At 40.6% G+C, this 18,957-nt stretch overlaps 3 protein-coding genes across 3 annotated transcripts; all 3 read right to left on the bottom strand.

Annotated features, from left to right (window-relative positions):
• Window positions 1-4,584: 4,584 nt before the first annotated feature.
• Window positions 4,585-9,843, bottom strand: MELLADRAFT_49084 (uncharacterized protein; the record flags this gene model as incomplete). The annotated part of the gene is made up of 20 exons (XM_007411975.1): window positions 4,585-5,040; window positions 5,125-5,186; window positions 5,278-5,577; window positions 5,644-5,785; window positions 5,865-6,083; window positions 6,166-6,362; window positions 6,428-6,453; window positions 6,532-6,627; window positions 6,702-7,250; window positions 7,328-7,496; window positions 7,558-7,628; window positions 7,693-7,993; window positions 8,083-8,146; window positions 8,220-8,543; window positions 8,704-8,801; window positions 8,877-9,075; window positions 9,166-9,185; window positions 9,253-9,386; window positions 9,468-9,596; window positions 9,700-9,843. The coding sequence occupies 19 exons, from the start codon at window positions 9,576-9,578 to the stop codon at window positions 4,994-4,996; spliced, it is 3,129 nt and encodes a 1,042-aa protein (XP_007412037.1).
• A 1,092-nt stretch (window positions 9,844-10,935) lies between these two features.
• On the bottom strand, window positions 10,936-12,323 carry MELLADRAFT_88647 (uncharacterized protein; the record flags this gene model as incomplete). Its single annotated transcript, XM_007411974.1, has 8 exons — window positions 10,936-11,083; window positions 11,146-11,276; window positions 11,350-11,442; window positions 11,512-11,595; window positions 11,659-11,808; window positions 11,867-11,983; window positions 12,041-12,160; window positions 12,231-12,323. 8 exons carry the CDS (start codon window positions 12,321-12,323, stop codon window positions 10,936-10,938), a joined length of 936 nt encoding a protein of 311 aa, XP_007412036.1.
• A 4,372-nt stretch (window positions 12,324-16,695) lies between these two features.
• MELLADRAFT_64704 (uncharacterized protein) lies at window positions 16,696-17,085 on the bottom strand (the record flags this gene model as incomplete). The annotated part of the gene is made up of 1 exon (XM_007411973.1): window positions 16,696-17,085. The coding sequence occupies one exon, from the start codon at window positions 17,083-17,085 to the stop codon at window positions 16,696-16,698; it is 390 nt and encodes a 129-aa protein (XP_007412035.1).
• Between the last annotated feature and the right edge of the window lie 1,872 nt (window positions 17,086-18,957).

The raw sequence follows: 18,957 nt of genomic DNA, 5'->3' as shown, positions 1-18,957 counted from the left end.
ATTGGCATTTCAACACAACTCTTAGCCCAATAAATTGAGCAAGTGAAGAGTGTGTTGAAGACCAGCAGGTTGAGACCTTGTAAACGACTCCAACCTTCCAATCCCACATTATACAGTTGGTGATGGTGTTGTTGAGTGAAGTCTTGAAGTTGAGCTGACTACCAAGTTTGTTTTTGGGAGCCTTAGATTCTGGTGAGAATATTACATATCTCAATGTTTGAGGTAGGCTCAATAAACCTCAGAACAGAAAGCTGAGCTTGTGGTATGGTGGGATCAAGAGAATTGATAGGCGGAGGAGGTGCCCTTTGGTAGAATACCACCACTCCTGCTGGAGAAACTAAGTTGATGACATTTGCAAAGCGCCCATGGAGGTTCTTGGAATAGTTGAATTTAGGTCTGTGACCCAACCCTGAGAGTTCAGGGCCGGCTCCAGGGCCAAATTTAGCCCTGAATGAGCCCAATGACCTCTGAAAACTGCTCAGGGCCGATCAGGGCCGGGAAGAGACTAGCATGAAGGTGTTTTTTTGGCAAAAAAAGGGTCAGCACCCTGGCTGGGTCGGGCGCCCAATCCGCCTGAAGGGCCCACAGGGCCATATTCAGCTGTCATTGAGCAGGATCTGGATGCCCCGGGGCGCATACCGTCAGCTCTGTGAAAGATGTTGAGCAGAGTCGGCCGGGCAGTCCTGGGTCCGGGTCACAGCCCTAGTTGAATTGAGGGATCAAAGTCAAGGGGCTTTGGCCCATGGAGGTATTGTTTTGGGCATTTTTGTGGTGATACAATATTACAACTATGACACAAAACTCAGAATCTTCTTGAGAAGGGAAGCTATTTTGGAACCAGTGTGGGGTCCATCAATGGACTTCAAATCCAGAGTGATACCACTAGGGCTGATAGGTCAGACCTCATCTCTCATACAATCCTATCTCTTTTAGTTTCATCCAACTTCTTAATACAATCTTGTGAAACCTGTCAGAGCAGGGGTCAATAGGATTTCAAACTTAATCAATTGAAAACTATCAGAATCCCACAACCACAAGTTACTCACCTTCAACCAAGATTGTATGAGAAAGTCTTGAATCAGATTATATTTACATCACAATCAAAATAAAATATGAGAAAAGAAAACCAGAAACTAAACATACCTGTCCAAGCAGGGATCAATAGGATTTTGAACTTAATCAATTGAAAACTATCAGAATCCCACAACCACTAGTTACTCACCTTCAACCAAGATTGTATGAGAAAGTCTTGGATGAAAAGAGAAGAGCTTGTGGCAGGACCCTGGAATGCGCCTATGGATGTATCTGACGAAACCCGATTTTCAGTTTTTGGGCGCTACTCTACACACCACTACCTGCCTCGCGGTCCCAGACACCTTAAAAGATGCGCATGGGACAGGGCTATCCAATGAGCCTGGTCGTAGACCTGTAGCGTTGCTCAGTTCGATGGAAATCGCAAAGGCGCAAAAAAAAAATCGGCCTCCAAGGTCCGATTAGGACCTTCCAAATGTGGGCCTTTTTTGGCTGTTACATTGAGATATCTCAGGAAGTATTGGAGCTACGGGGTTGAAAGTTAGTGTAGCTGAAAGGCCTGCTTCTGGCGCATCGTTTAAACTCCTGTAGGTGTCAGTGAAGTGAAGTTTAGTTCCCAAAAACATCACCAACAAAAGGTCCTGATTTTCGTCAGATACATCCATAGGCGCATTCCAGGGTCCTCTTGTGGCGCTCTGTCAGTATGATTTATAAATGAAACAATAAGCAGTGCATAGGTTTGATTAGGTTTGAGAATGTTACACGTAATCAGAATACATATGTCATGGTATTTGAAAACAGAGAAGGAAATTTGATATGGTGTGACAGTTGTGCACTGTGAATAATTTGTAACCTAAGAACATGTCAAAGAAACAAAATCACCATAATTGTAACACTTCTTTTACATCTATGATTGTATATCAAGTTTCTATCTCTGTGGGTTAGTCAAGGAGCCACAGATGTGAGGTGAACAGGGACTCACCTCTAGACCTTATTTTTGGTTATCAGGTATCTCAACAAGGAGATTTAACACTTTTCAGCTATCATATTCAAAATACCCTCTGCTCCCCTCACCCGTTTATTGTTGCAAGGCCTACACCAGGAGCATGCATCAACAAGTGCTAGTGGTCTCCTCAGCCCAGCAACTTCTTCCGATCCAATCACCCCCACCAGTTTTTGTCCTTCTGATTCATTCTCCACAGCCAATTTGTATAATAACACTGTAGCCCCTTCTTCTTGGTTATGGCAATACTTCACTCAGAAACATCTGTCAAGCCAAGAAAGGCTTTACCTAAAGCTGTTGAACTGCAAACATTAAACAACTTCCCTCCAATCACACCGGGCAAATTGAGGTCATGGAGTGAATACAGGTTGCGCGGACATGTTGAAAACAGAAGATATTTCCGCACCCTGAGCCATGTCATGGCTGCATGACATGTCCTCATGTATTGCACCCCCACCAGTCATACAAGAGACCCCGTGAGGGACTTATAGCTATGTGACATGTACATTTCAGTACGTACTTAAATACATGTGATTGGTGTGACATTCATGTGGTGGGCGCGACACAATTTTGACGCCCCAGTACGCGCCTGGCGCGGGCGCGTCTTTTTTGGTCTGAATTGGAGTGGGCACGCCCATGAACCTAAGCATGTGATCTACAAGGTTTTCTGCTTAAATCAGCCCTCTTCCACCTTCAAATCATTTCAAATGAATCAATGTGTGTTATGGGTACCACCCCACACCATATTCTTCCAGTCATGGAAGCATTTACAGTCTGGATTGAAAGTTACCCCAACAACAAAATTTTGGACTACAGTCAAACCCGCGCAAACACATAATTTGAGTGGAAGACTTTTGCTATGCATTTTGACGGGTTATGCATTTCTGCTGTCAAATTTGGCAGTGAAAAGCATCAAGATTCTAGATTTTTTCTACGCATTATCACGGGTTATGCATTATCATGGGTTATGCATTATCACGGGTGATGCATTATCACGGGTTATGCACCTGCGCGGGTATGCATTTGCGCGGGTTTGACTGTACATTGATAGCAACGCATGTTCATTGTTTTTTTAATTGTTTGATTTTTGTTGTACTATTGCTGCTGAATTTGTTTATAGGGTGTCCATATGAGATTATCAATGTTTTGTGGGATGTAGAAAATGTGGCTGACAAAGCATCATCAAAAACTTGGCCCATTTTTGTCCTTTTTTGCGCCTCCTGCGCCCTCTTGCGCCCCCAGCCAAAATGAGGGCGCACCTGACCCCCTGTACTTTTTCCCAAGCTTGCGCCCACCACATGATGTGACATATACAGGGTGTGTACAGGATAACAAGCCCTGCATGCCTGACAGGTGCCCCAGGTCCTGACATGCATTCAGGACCGTGCAACCTGTATGCACTGCATGACCTGAATTTGCCCGGTGTGAATTGAGCATGGGAAAATGATTAGAAGTATTATTGGTCATAAAGCATTGATCACCTCACACCTGAGCCATAGCACCCTCACTGTATATGTGCAGCAGGATGGGTAAATTGAGAGCTATCATGTACATACAGAGATGTTCAGATATTGGCTGATCATCTGGATGAGTAAATCATATGTAATTTCCATTTTGACAAAAGCATTCTAAACTTGACTATATACACTGACTCATAGCTTTGGAGTAAATACATTAACTAGACTTCGTGTAACAAGATGTAACACCCTTTCCGTTACTATCAAATGGCTTTCAGAGTATTGCCTCAGTAGCTATGGAGGTATATGTAGTCAATCTTTGGGATGCTTTTGTCAAACTGAAAAGAATTACCTATGATATTACATATGATTTACTCATCCAGATGAGCCAAATCTGAGCATCTCTGTATGTACATGATAGCTCTCAACTTACCCATCCTGCTGCACATATGTAGTGTAGGTGCTATGGCTCAGGTGTGAAGTGATCAATGCTTTATGACCAACTATACTTCTAATCATTTTCTCATGCTCAATTGAAGGTCAATTTTTAGAATGCTTTTGTCAAACTGAAGGGAATTAAAGAAGATATTTAGGGGATACAAAGTTAAATCTGGGATTTTTTCCCAGTTTCCCAGTTTTTGTTTTTGGCTGTGTTTGGTACTTTCCCACGCTCTCCCAGTTTCCCAGTTTCTGTTTTTGGATGTATTTTCGAAGCTGGGACACTGGGAAAAAAATCCCCAGATTTAACTTTGTATCCCCTAATTACATATTATTCACTCATCCAGATGAGCCAATATCTGAACATCTTTGTATGTACATGATAGCTCTCAACTTACCCATCTTGCTGTGGGTGCTATGGCTCAGGTGTGCAGTGATCAATGCTTTTGAAAGCAGAAGAGACCCAGAAAAATTTCTCCCATCCCTTGATACATACAACTCAACATCAAAACCACACCCAACAAATTACCCCTTGATTCATCAATCCCAAAAGAGACAGACAATTCCCAAAAGAGGCAACGCCTGCACATGCCTAAAGCATTCACACCCCACTAGGTAAAATGATCTTTGACCACCTTCCACAACACTATGTATCGCAACAAACAACCATAAGGTTTTGAATTCTAAATCCAAACTCCAAAAAAACCAAACAAACCACAAAAAAAATACATTCTTTTCACAAAAACCCTTCAATTGAGTTTCTCAATTCATAAATCAATTTTTTCTTATCACATGAACATACTCATCAATTTCAAAAAAAAAGAAAAAAAAGAGACACAGATACAAAGAAAAAAAGGAAAATTCCATCAAACAATTTATATTCTCATCAATAACATACATCACAATTATAAAACCAAAATCCTTTCCTTGAAGGTTAACCTCATATCTTTGAAAAAAAAACTGATCATTCAAAATCCCTTCAAGTTGTTCTTTGTTCCCAAGATTGATTTGGTTTTCCCATTTTGACTTGAATCACCTTTTCATTCAAATCATTTCTCACTCTTTACTCTTGAGTAATCACACCACCTTGCCTAAACCTTGAAAAGAAATCTAAAATTCGATAATTCAAACCATTTCAAATCATCATTAGTTTTGGATCATAAGTTTCTCGATGCTTAGCAAAAAACGACTTACGGAAAAAATCAACAGCTGAAGCTGAAAGCCCATATTGGAAAATATATCGATACGCCACAAAACTATGTATCATAAAGAAAAACCCCACAATGTTAAAAAACCATTGAAGCCCCAAGAAAAAGATAACAAAAAAACTTCAAATGGATCACTAACCTAGCAAAAACACTACGTTGATAAGCTTCCGGTAATCTTTCCATCAAGACTTCTAATCCGACTTTCGAAATCAACGTTTTAGGCATAGCTTGAATCAAAACCGATTTACGTGATTCAAGATTTTCAAATAAATCCGATTCTTCTAATTGAGTTTGTAATTTCATCAAGATCTTTCCAATCTCATCTGTAATCACTGCTCTTGGTTTGGTTCCATCTATGGATTCTTTCCAAATACATTGAAATTCAGCTGCTCCATTCATGGTGATTGTTCTTTGAATATCTCGAACATAATTCGTATAACTAAACAATTCATCAAAATCGTCAGGATATCAAATCAAGAATTCAAGAAGAGTTGAAGAACTCAACAATTCTGAGAAGCCTGGTGAGTTCTGTGATGTCATGAGTTCAATATACTCAGTATCACTTAATCCTAATCCGACCAACACCTCCAATGAAGAAGAAGTGACTCCTCCTTTATTAGCAGACGCATCTTTGAACAAGACCACACCTATATTTCGAAAAAGAAAGATCTGTTGAGCTCCCCACACCAAAACATCGTTTATAAGTATACCCAAAGAGGTGCTTACCTTTCTTCTCTAGTACCAATCTAGCTTGTTGAGTAATGAAAAGATTGGCACCCTCCACAATATATTTCACATTACATTTTCCTTCAGCATCCCACATCCTAGCTACGTTCCCAACATTAATAGCTTCAGGTCGACCACCACATGGAACAAAGATATCAGCCTTGTAACGGAAATGAGCTTCATTCCTAAAGGCAGTTCCATCTGGAATCACTTCTCCGCCTGGTTGTTAATAACCAAAAAAACGATACACTTAGTACCTTATCAAACCTATTTGAAATTCGAAAAGTCAAAAGAACTCAACTAGGCAAGGTTCGATCGTTATCATCTACTGAGATGAAATATCCTTCTTTACCCAGTTTCGCCTTATCAAAGTTTGAGACCATCTTTCGTTCTTGGGCTAGTCGGATCAATTCTGGTCGATCTAATCCATGTGGATCGTGGATCACTCCACTTCCATCAATGATCGTGATAGTCTTATCTTTGGATAACAGGATCTCGCTATAAATCGGTAATGTCAGACGTGAATCATCAGTCAAAGAGAATGTCTGTATTATGAGACTCACTTTGATCCTAGATCCCCATCTGGACCCTGTACAGTAGAAAGGATAATACCAATAATGGATATCAATCAAACTAATCAGATAAGAATGCAGTGAGAAAAACAAACCCCAGTCTGAATCTTGGTCACTTCGCTCTCCTTAAGCCCAAGCGAGCGATAAATTCCGACAATAAACTGTCTTACTGACAAACTAGTCATACCAAACTACAAAAAGAAAAAGTCGTCTGTTCAGCCTCACCGCCAACTAACATTCCTTCAATCAGAACCATCTTACTCACAGCATCATGGGGAATTCCACCCAACAAGCCAGCACTCTTACCGGTAGTAAAACTCTTCCACTGTCCATAACCTCTCTCACGAGCATGTAAAGCTGCCCAATCCATCATATCAGCTGTACCCTCATCAGGACCAAAGAACAATGCCTCTGGACGATTATATAAATCTACAATCGGTTCTTTGATCCCAGGTGATTGACCAAGAATCAACAGATCCAGAATACCATCCACATATTTTTCAAAACAAGCTCTTGGATTCGCATCTAACTCAGGTAAGATAGTTCCTTTAGCTCCTCCTTCTGGAATTGTTGAATTCTTCAAGGATTGAGTGAATGCCAAGTTGTAATTCTCATCGAATTGTTGTCGAAGGTTGATCGAATAATTTTCTTTGTTTCTTGATCGAATAATTCGAATCCCTCCTCTAGCTACATCTTTGAATCTGAGATGAAAACCTCTAAAGTCAGATCCAACGACCATGATCAATCCATATGGTGTCATTGGGTATTCTGCTTCGGGTAAGAAGGTAGGGTCTAGTCTGAACGACAATGCCACCTGGTTTTTGAAAAAAAAACACCAGGAACGTTCAGTACATTGATAACGAGTTCTGTAAGATAGCTTTGGTGAATCACCTTTGTAGGAGTGTAAAAGTTCGTCTTCAACACATGCTTGTTGAAAACTAGGAAACTCTCCAAAACCTGCAGGTCATGGGAGTTCAAAGCTACTTTTCGAATTTTGGTGTAAAGCTCTTGATCTGTGAGGGGTGTTCCAGTTTGTAAACGCTGGTATGAAAGTGTAGGCCTAATATGAAAATAATGAGCTCTCAATCGAATTGATAAGAATCGATATACCCCAAACTCACATGAGTTGCTGTCGTGCTGAGGGTGCACTGATATAGTGAACCAAAGCAAAATTGACATATAACAATCGAATCTGTAAAGATAGGTGCGGTCATTATCTCTGTTCATATGGGAATATAGGAGATTGGCTTGCTGACAATGGCTGGATAAGCTAAGACGACTTCATAAATACTCTGACGAGTGAAAGTCTCCTCTCTGAAACGACGTTTGATGTCATTCAAAACACCAGCTTGAACTGGGTCTGATTCGTTCAACAAGCCCTTGAGAGCAAGATACGATGGACCAAGTCGGTTTAAGAAGTGCTGGGAGAAAATCGAACCACAGTATGCATATGTAGCCTCTTGGACTGCATGTTTGGTGGTAGGCTGGAAAAATGGGTTGCTTGGTAGACAGAATACTAATGAAGCTTCTCGGATCACTTGAACAATGGCCGCTTCGCTATAACATTGGGATATAAGAAATGTATTGCAATCAAAGTCATCAGCTAACAAAAAAAGTTGACATATTGATAGGCAAAGTTGACTTACATCGGGGGACCACGAAGAGAGTGCAAATAAATGGAAATGATGGTCATCCCATTGCTAAAACGTTCTGAGAATCGGTGAAAGAACATTGAATGAGCACTCGGTCTGCTCTTCCGCTGAAAATTAAATCCACCACTCACCAACATACTTCCGAGTACTGTAGAGGCCATAGAAGTGGTACAAGTCACTCATAGCGCTGAACAGATGATTGGTACTTCCATGCCTGTAAGCAATCACCACTCGACGTTCGAGTACGTTCCCTTCTACTTCGTAGCATTCTACCACGGGACCAGTACGCGTGATGGCGTTTTTCATCACAGCTTGATAAATATCCAAGGTGTTAGGTGAAACTTTTGATAAAAAGGTTTGATCAGAGACTTGGCGGATATCCGAATGCTCCTCTGTGTTGGGCTTGGGAGATGGGTTGATAAAGTTACATTTGGTGACAAAATAACAACGAAGTTCTGTTGAAGAAAATCAAAAGTCATGAATGAAATTAGTGATTAGACAACTTTAGAGCTTCTTTATCTCAAGTGATGAGAGAATAAAAAGCGTCTAAGTTGGACACATGGACCGTCTTGACTTCGCGCCTTGTTTTCTTTGCGGTTTTCGATCAAAACTCACGTTGAGCCACATTAGAAGCCACATTACCAGCCGATCTATAAGTTTCTAATCTGAAACAACCCGCTTCGGCAGGAATATCCAAAAACTTCTCGTCAATCCTGCAAGAATCAAATCAGAAGAAGATCAGCATATGAAAGATGTAAATGATGGTTTGATGGAATTGAATCACTCACCTAGCTTCAAAGTTAGTTGAAGGATCTGATACACCCGGAGTAGAAGAATGAATATAAACCGCGTTATTTTCAGTTTCTTTTTCTAGATTGATCTCTAATTGTTTTTGATGTCGAGACCAAGCCAGAATTTTAGCACCGTAGAGGGACGTGACATGTTCAGCTACAGTTTCAGCTGTTTCCATACGAAAGTACTGATCATCTGATTTCGAAATGAGGTCCCCAATGAGTCAAATTCAGTATAGGTCAAGATTCTAAGACCAAGCCAAGAATGTCAAAGAAATACACCCACCGATGCCCAGGTTGTTGTAGCTAAGGTGGTAAAAGAGTGATAAGTCAAGATATCAAAAGAAATCAAACCTTTCAATAATTGACTTACAACCAAGCTACTTCATTATGGACCAAGTTATGTGGTACAAAACCATTCTTAGTGACAATCTCCTCCACACTTAAAGCTTGAGCTTTCTTTCCATCAAACACCACCTCTTCATATCCAGCAGTATTTTGAACGACCTATTCAAAAGAGTGTGAATCAGAATCAATGATGACTGATAGAATAAGATTTAAGATTGATTGAGTGATTGATTGACTAACGTGATGACGTTGATTTGGTTCAGGAGTTTGACTTGGAGTGAAACCAGGTACGTGAAGTTGAGGATCTAAACCATCCTTGGTTGGTTTTGGTGCTAATAAGTTATCAGACATGATGATGATGATGAAAGTCTGATTGATGATGATGAAAGATGATATAGGATCGATGTAGAATGAAAGTTAAAGTCAAAGTTAATTGAGTGATCGAGGATGATTGAGAATGTTGAAATCTTACCTGTTTTTGAATGTAAGTCGATTTGGTTTGGTTTTTCTAAAAGTTGATAAACTGTTATGGAAATGCAAATGCAAATGAGGAATGAGGAATGAAGAATGAGGAAATGAAGCAAGAATGGAGAGTTTAAATAGTACAAAGTGTCACAGTCTCCAACTTGCCAAGTGGTAAACTACAAATAGCTTGGGATGTTAACTACTGAAACTACATTATATTTTTACTTAAAAAGGAAATCAAAATAAAATGTACTTTATGTAATCGATTGGTTCATCACTCACTTCACTCTCTATCACTATCACTATCACTATCATCTGACTGACTGACTGACTGACTGACTTATCATCTTCCTCCATCCCAAATTGCCAATCCCATCAGCTGAGATTCGATCATGGTGTTCTCAAAGATCTCAATACACACATTAACTTATTACCCTCGCCTCTCCTATTTCAATTGGGCGGATACTAAACTTCGACATCCGTTTCGGACTCACCTCGCATTAAGTATCTATACACCACAAGGACAGTTGGATGTCCACCGGATGTCCAATTTTTCTTGGTGGGTGACGGACGTCCTCCCACAGCACACGGACAAACGTCCGTCGGACTCCGAAGTCCAGACGCCTGAGCGGGTCCCATCGGGCAGCCCAGAACGCGCGGAACAACATCCTTCGGACGTCGTTATGGTTTGTTGTAAGGGCAATCACAGCACCGATGCCCAAAGGATCCTCTCGTGCCGTCCATTGGGCATCCAGCCTGCTGAGCGGTGGATGACCTTTGGATGAAATTTGGACATTGAGAACCCTAGGATGTCCAAGGGTTGTTTTTTCAAACCACGATAACTCGGCTGACCCCACGAGATTGCTCATCGCAGTTCGGTTTGATTGGTTGCAATTTTAATATAAAATTTCGAATAAAGCATAGTTAAGGGAAAATACATTTGTAATATACTGTAGTGATGAAAGATAACCATGAATGATACCATGATAAAAGATAACGACAACAGATGATAAAAATGATAAAAATGATAAAAATGATGAAAATGATGAAGCGGATAAGCGGATAAGCGGATAAGCGGATGAATCGCATGAAAAGATAAAACTGATAAAATGATAAAATGATAAATTGATAAATTGATAAATTGATAAATTGATAAAATGATGAAGATGATAAGATGATAAAGATAACAGGAATTACAGATCCAACAAAATAATACTTGTGATGAAATTCACTCGTCCGTCATTCAACTAGCATTTCCAGGCAGGAAAGGAATGGCAGTTAAAACATCTTCTTGAGTAGGAACTTCAAGTTTGTCATCGGACTTGATTTTGTCCCATTTGTTTTTTCCGTTGAAAAGGCCTTGATCTCGAGCGAGAACAACTGCATTGAATCTGAATGCACAAAGAGGGTCGGTGAGCTAGTTTGTAAACCATGAACAATTGGTATGGCTTACGCTCGGCGATGTTCCCGACTTTTGTCACGAAGTTCAGCCAATTTGCGATCGATCAAACCCCAATAGGTCAAACCACCGTTCTTCTTGCGATCATCCAGGCTTGTATCATGATAAATACTAATCTCAATTCTCTATAGGGATGAAAAGTCAAGATAAGAACACGGAAATCATTTCATCAAGAAACAGAAGGCCTCATCTGCTCACAAGATAAGCAAACCGAGCTTGGGTCTTTGCGTCCACCTGTCTTTTCAACTCTTTCGGTGTACGGGATTCATTTCGATCAAAGAAACGATACAACTGAAGAAGTAGTCAGCTCCATATAGGCCATTCAGAACAAGGACCCAGAGACAAGTACATTAAACTTACAAGTCCAAGCAGAGATTCGAGATCCGGTACTTCAATTTGAGGCTCGTTGATTTTGGATTTTGGAACCCAGATGTTTGTCATGATCTACGCGATCAAATGGCCATTCTTTCAGTCAAGCGATAACAAAGAGGCGGGCACTTAACTTACCTCTGCTCGGAAATCATCTCGAGCATGTCGGAGCTTTGCTTTTAAAAATTTGATAAACTTGTCATGATTGAATAGATCATCTAATGTAGTTCCGAAGTCAGGCGGTAAGAATTCAGCCTTCCAGGAATCAGTCTGGTTCATGATAGCTTGCTAAATACGTCAATGTCAGTTTGGTTGGACTTAGTTTTGTGAGATGGTCATTACATACCATAGCCTTCCGATGAAAGGACCCCGAAATGATTGTTTTGCTTGAGTTCAAAGTATCGGTGTACGATTCAATCGAACTATCCCGTAGGATTAAGCGTAACATCTTTTTAAGTTCATCCTAGAGGAAGAAAGTATAAGTATACTTTCTATCATGATATGTGGAAGAGGTACACACTGCAAGGGTCGCCTTTGGTGTCCAGTCAAGATGACTACGGGTTGAATTTTTGACTGATTCTTGACGCGCCTTCTGGTTGAGGCACACAAGTGCATAATAACGGTTATCATCACCTGTAATCTAAATGATATCATATCGAAATTAAACTGGAGCCGATGTGGCCAAATCATTAGAAATCAATTGGCCTTACTGAACTGATTCGAAGCGCCTCTGCTCGATAGTTAGAGTCGAGGCCAAAGATATCAGCTACCTGGTCCCAATTTGCTCGATTTGCAGGGGCCATTGGTAGGTTAACTGAAGGGATAGAAGGGTCTGCAGTCCGGAAGAGGTCCTGAATCGGGTTGACTGAACTCCCTTGACGATGATCAGGTGAATGGGGTCTTTGGGAATCAGCAAAAGTAGGTTCATCCTCTTCATCTTTTCGATAGTCATCCTCTTCATCTTCGTTTCGATACTCATCGTCTTCGTCATTGTTTCGATGGTCATCGTCATTGTCATCGTTTCGATAATCTTCGTCATCGTCATCGTTTCCAGATTCATCGTCATCATCTCCCTTTCTGGATTCTTCCTCATCATCTTCGTCTTTTGGATTGCTTTCATTTCTTTTGCTTGAGGGTTGACTCGAACCAGGGTTAAGAAATCTGAGCGATGCTGGTAGTGACTCTACCAGTGATTGAGTATCATGAACTGCTCCAAGAAGTAGAGGTCAGTCAGTAGGACGCTAGCGCAAAAGGTCAAGAGCAGAATGTGCTTACCAGGAGAACGGTCTCGAGTCTTCTTTTTAGTACGATCACTGCGGCTGTAGGGTTTAGACATAGGCATCTCAAGATTTCTATTCATCAAAATTGAAGAAAACGAGAAAGAGAGAGAGAAAGATAACAGGTGAAGGAGATGGTGGTGGAGGACAAAGATTCGAATGAAGGAGACCGACAAAGATCCTTTGGTCCAAAACATTTCAAATTGTCAGATTCATTACACCGGTCACATGACTCTTTTGGTCATCGCATCAGGCCATGACCAAAAGTCCTCTTGCCTCTTCAATCAAGACCTCTGATAATTGAAAAATGCGACAAAAACCATAAAGGTGTCACATTGATTGATTGGAGTCCTCTTGCGGTGCTTTTTTTTCAACTTCAACAATTCAATATTTGCGACAAAATTACAGTGAGAAGTAAGAGAAAAAGGGCAAGTGAAAGTTGCATTTGAAGATTTATCAAAGATACAAAGACGGGTCAATGTCTTCACGCTGATCTATATCTCGGAGTTTCCTTTTTTTCGCATTCTCTTTCTCCTTTTTCTTAGTATTTTTAGTCGCTTGGTCTTGTTTAGATTGTTCTTTTTTCTCTCGAGTTGATTTCCAGTTTTTCATACCAAGTTCAATACATTCATTCCATTCGTCAAAGGTCCATGGTTTATAATCAATCTTCGCTATACTTCTATGCGATTCCGCCGAATATAGAGCACCCGAGTTGATTATGTAGCCATTGAAGGCTTCATGTCGCATTTGATATGGAGATTTAACTGGAAGTTGTCCATCGTGTTTTCGTGGACTCTTCTGGGGTTGGCACTTCGCCTGATTGCAATTGTGTTGGACATTCAGGACACATTTGACGTCCTGTAAAAGATTTTTTTTCAGCATGCAAACTAAAGGACAAGTTTCAATCAAAGATATTTACCCTAATCGATATCCATAGATCTTCTTGAGAGATACTTAGGCCGCAAAATCCATAAAATTCATCAATGGTATCGTGGACTGTACAGACTTTGATGTGTACTAAGTGCTCAATACTTTTGGAGCGTGTACCCTCCCAGAAACCCTCAACACGACCCACTTGTGGCGAGTCACTTGACTTGAGGTCGATTAGAACAAAGTTCTGCAGATGAACTCGCTGTTTGGATGCCAGAACTGCTTCTTTCTTTGGTGTCCAAATATGAGCAGGAAATCCCTTCTTCAGCTCGCTTGGAATTGACCCAGATGCAGTTTTTTCACATTGACCTACAAATATGATACTCATCAGTCATTTAATCCTTTCATTCACAAATAATTATACACTAACATACCCTTCATTGAGAAATTTCCTTTTAAATTCCAATCAACGTTATAAGAAAAGAACTTCTGGATCCATTTGGACTTTGAGAACAACGCAATCAATTTATTCCCTGCACGTGCTCGACAGTGGTATTTGTGATCCCAAAATGAGCCTCCAGAACATATATGGCGAAGCATGCGGGCGTAAAGGAAAATTCTAGCAATGTGAAGGCCCGGATTGTGTCGATTAGTGTGAATTGAGGCGATTCGTAGTATACCATTGAAACTTTCAAATTTCTGTGTTGCGACTAAAGAGAGTGGACCAAACCGTTCGATTGATTCGACCAGATGAACAAGCATATGAAACTTGGGTTTGTTTGTCCACTGTGCGGTCCATCGGATAAGGTGGCCAAGGAATATATTTACCAGTTTCTTTAAATTTTTTAAGTAGGTGTGTACGTGAGTGATTTCAGCTTGAAAAATGTAAGAACCTAGGTGGACTAATGCAGTCCACATCCTTCGTCTTTCATAAGAGAAATGTGGAAAGAGGACAAAAGGTATTGATTGTAAGATTGTATGAAAGTCTTTACCAACCAAACTCTGATAATAAGTTGTCAGTGTTCTCGGTTGGATCGGTGGAACATTTAAGCCAGACGTATCAAAAGATTTCCATCGCGCCAAAACAGAAGGTAGTGCGGAATCCGGAAGATTATCCATTGCATCTTTGAATAGATATTTGACCACTCCAAGTAAGGCGACGTGCAGAGATTCTACCGGTGTATCTAGATGACCATCAAAACCTAAAAGTTGTACGTTAGTTATCTCGTTACCAATGTACATGCTCAGAATCCTTACCGTCTAACTTTAAAAAAGGATTGAACAGTCGATCGCCAAATTGTTTGTTGAGATCTGTAAACATTTTATGCACCTCCTCTTTTGAATAATCATGATCTTTATGAAGGTTGTGAAACTGTCCAACGAATTGATGATTTGTTGTGTCCTTAACACCGTATTCTTTTGATTTTCTAAGAAATTCAGCATGCTTCTTCGGATTTTGAAGCAATTCCCACAACTCGTAAGTTTGTGACTTCGTAGTTGCCCATTCACGGGGCTTAGGACCTCCCTGTATCAACACGTTGAGATTGGATCAATGTTACTATTACTTTTTTTTTCCGCTAAAGATTATGAATAAAATTACATACGTCTTCTTGATGAACACCTACAAAAGCTCTCGTATATTTAGCATCTTGTTTCGCACTCAGTGTTTCAACACTGAGTGTACATATTCGACAGGGATTCAAAGTAACCGAGGGATTCGTGGTGTTGGTGATTTCGGCATGCATAGGAGAGTCTCCCAGATGACATAAAGGAACAACCATTACAAGAACATCTTCTTTCAGCAATTCGTCGTAAGTTATGAATCCGTCCTTTCCAAGCACGCTAAGCAAAAGTTACAGATGTCAGTAAATGCGGATGTTGGATGATAAAGTGTAGAAATTACTTTAATTCAGTAACCACGTTCTCACCGAGCTCAAGAGCGCTTGCTTTGTTGGAAGTCGAAAGAAAGTGAATATTATATTCTTGATTCGTCATTCCTGGAGGTAAACCAGATAGAGTAAAATAGTAACTCATGTGTTTGTTCCATTTTTTTGACACATTTCCAGAAGTATCGTCTGAATAAAGTGTTATAGGTACATGTCGAATCACTTTCCCATTTGCTTTAATACGCCACGGATTTGGGAGAGGTATCTCGCGGTAGCCTTCTCCATCACATTCTGTTGGAATATGTACAGCTGATCAATATGATGTCACGGTTGAAAAGCAAAATAAAATGACCCACGATACATCACTCCACCATATCGCCCATGCAGAGGAACACCTTTACTATCCTTTGAGTCCAGGAAGGTGGCCATAATTGTGTCGATTTCAACAGTAATCAAGAAAGGAGAATTGAAATCTTGATCCGCATTCACAATAATTTTTAGATCTGAGGAATTCTCTCCCTGGGAGATAATTGAGGCCTTCAGACATTTGGCATAGACTTTTCCGGATTTCTGGAAAAAAAAAATTGGAACAATCCACTCTCCTGAAGCTTGGCAGACCGGCTCATAGATGAAGAAGTGTCCATTCATTGATGGTACCATTGGGAGTCTCTGATTGCGTGAAAATCCTTCACGCCACTTTTTGGACTGAGATAATCGGTTTATTGGCTTATTTGGATCATATTCTGGAATAAAGGTCAAATGCTCGATTACAACGGGATTTGAAAGCTCCTGTTAAGAATAAATGTGTTAATAATTTGATGGAGGTGTTGTGAAACAAGAGACATCGCTCACCTGACCCACAATCTCTTTAATACTGAGTCCATAGCACGGGTTTTGGAGGGCACTCTGCCACTCTTGTACATTTATTCCAAACCGTGCACACATCCTTGATCGCAATCGTCCTAGAGTTTTGTACGCTGGTAGAGAGATGTTGCATATAGCAAACAACATTCGATTATGCTCATACTCGGTCTCTGATACCAGGTGGCGTCCAGATCCTGAAGATAACAGTCCCACAATCTGCTGATGGATGGAACCGAACATTAGTTGAACCGAACATTAGCAATGCAGCGACCTAGTGCTTATTGAAGATCCAAAAGACACACCTCCTTTGTGAACGGATACCAGTCTGTATCAATTCGAGGTGTGTCTTTTGTTTTGTCTTCTTCAATTATGTTGTTGTCCATGCCTGAATCACTTGATGGACTTTCCGAGGTCATTGAGCTTTGATCCATGTCGTCTTGCAACTTGTTCATCAGAATTGCATCCCAGTTGACGTCAGCGAGCTCGGGACGCTTTTGAGTTTCTTCAGAGCTATCTGAATGTTCGGATTCGGAGTCACCGTAATTTCCAGTTAGAAGTTGCATCAGAGCCTCGGTATAACCCTGACATGCTGGTGATGATCTGTCACTATTGATCATCTCTTCCTCTTGGTCTTGTTCTGCTACTTCTTGCTTGTCCGAAGAATCCATTTCGTCATTTTGAAGGAACGAACCGAGATGATGTTGATTCTCACGATCAGCAGCCTCTCGAGCAGCTATCATAGCTATGTGATTGGGTAATCCCTTGTGCTTATCAATCTTATTCATTGCTCTGCCTTTACACAACGTACAACGATATTTAAATGTTTCACCGGAGCGGAATCTTTCAAAATCTACATAGTATTTAACGTTTTCAGATTTAGAACATTAATGTGCTCATAATGAAAAGTATCATGGTATGCTGACAAGTATCTACAATGGTCACTTCTGGCGATTCCATGTTCTGAGCAAAAGACATGTTGGATTAAGTAGAGTGTGGAAGGTTGAAGTGCGTAACGAGATTGAGGACTGTTGATGTTGAGATTTCTTCAGAGAGATTCGAAGAAAACAAGGGGCGATTTGAAGGAATTTGATCATACGGTCAGATTCAAGAATAAATCAAATCTGGAGAGAGCAAAAGGACATACCACCAATTGATCCGTCGCTGTTGGGAGAACGACAGTACCACTGGAACGGCTGAGCGATGTCTTCCTGGTGTCCAGACGGTCCTTTGTTGATATTAGCAATTGGATGACTGATGGTTGTCCGCAGTGTTCTTCAGGGATGCTCGTTGATCGGATATCCCCAGGTGTTCCCAGCACAGGGTGCCGGCATGTCATCCTGGCGGCGGACGACACCAGCGCATCTTCAGGATGCCGTGCGGTTATATGCGCACTCAGACGTCGGGGCAGCACCCCGTTGGTGGATGCCGGGCCGTGTCCCCAATCTCGGACACGCCCGACGCCCTGACGCAAATATGTGTCCTTGTGGTGTACTTACTCTAAAGTCTAGCCCCTCAATTTTTTTATGTAAATGTAAACAAATCACCGATCGCAACTTTTGACCCTCTGTAAAGTCTTTCATTCGAAACCCTCCGCCAAGGGAAGGATCTTCTTCATAAATGAGATCCAATCTGATGCTTATGTAATGTATACCTATAAATATTTGATAATTCAATTCGTGAACAACCGAGTAGGGATCATTTAGTGTAACCTCAAATCATGTAGGGTATGTTGTTATGTATCTAGTGAATCATAGAGAAGTGGAGGAAATTAAATGAAAGTTTGGGTGAAGTTATTAAGGTTCTGATCTAACTTCCATAGGCGCATCTCAGCCCAACTGTACCTCTAAGTCTCTCTTTCTCTTTCGGTTGTGATTCATAAAGACAAGTTGATCAAAAAAAAGTAACCAAAATGTATTAAGTACTGGTTGGGATGAGATGACTGAGATTGGTCAGGTGAAGTTATGAATCTGTGAGTCATGGGTGAAATATCGATGTCCCGGTGGAGGTACACCGTATAGGATCTAGATCACATGATGTACAACACAAGACATGAAGACTCGTCATGACGTCGCCACGTGGGCGGCGGCCAGAGGAGCTTCATATGTAAAATGTAATCCTCTCTTGAGTCACTGATAAAAAACACTGCGGATCACATGATTCATCATCAGACTATCAGTTGACAGTCATTGCGAGCTGGCCAAGCATTTTGACAAATCAAAAAGACATCTTACCAATAGAATTTTGAAAGTGTTGCAAAAGGCTTGAATGTGGATCAAAAATCATAAACGGTTCAAAGAAACCTCAGCTCATCCTCTGGTTCTAATTGTCTACTCTACAACTTTACAATTTGATCACTATAAAACATTGCGTAAGACCATCAAGAAGTTAAGATACATTGATCATAAATTAAAATTGTATATATATATTTGAAATCTTAGACTTCAGATCAAGATCAGATAACTTGAGCTTGAAATCTCTCATTAATTTCTTTAAAACTTGAATGGTTTGATTGCATGTGAACCTTATGTACCCATAAGTTT

This window comes from Melampsora larici-populina, assembly GCF_000204055.1.
Source record: "Melampsora larici-populina 98AG31 unplaced genomic scaffold MELLAscaffold_28, whole genome shotgun sequence".
Lineage (NCBI taxonomy): Eukaryota > Fungi > Basidiomycota > Pucciniomycetes > Pucciniales > Melampsoraceae > Melampsora > Melampsora laricis-populina.
The sequence above is the reverse complement of the archived record's forward strand: the minus strand, read 5'-3'. Positions and strand labels throughout refer to the sequence as shown.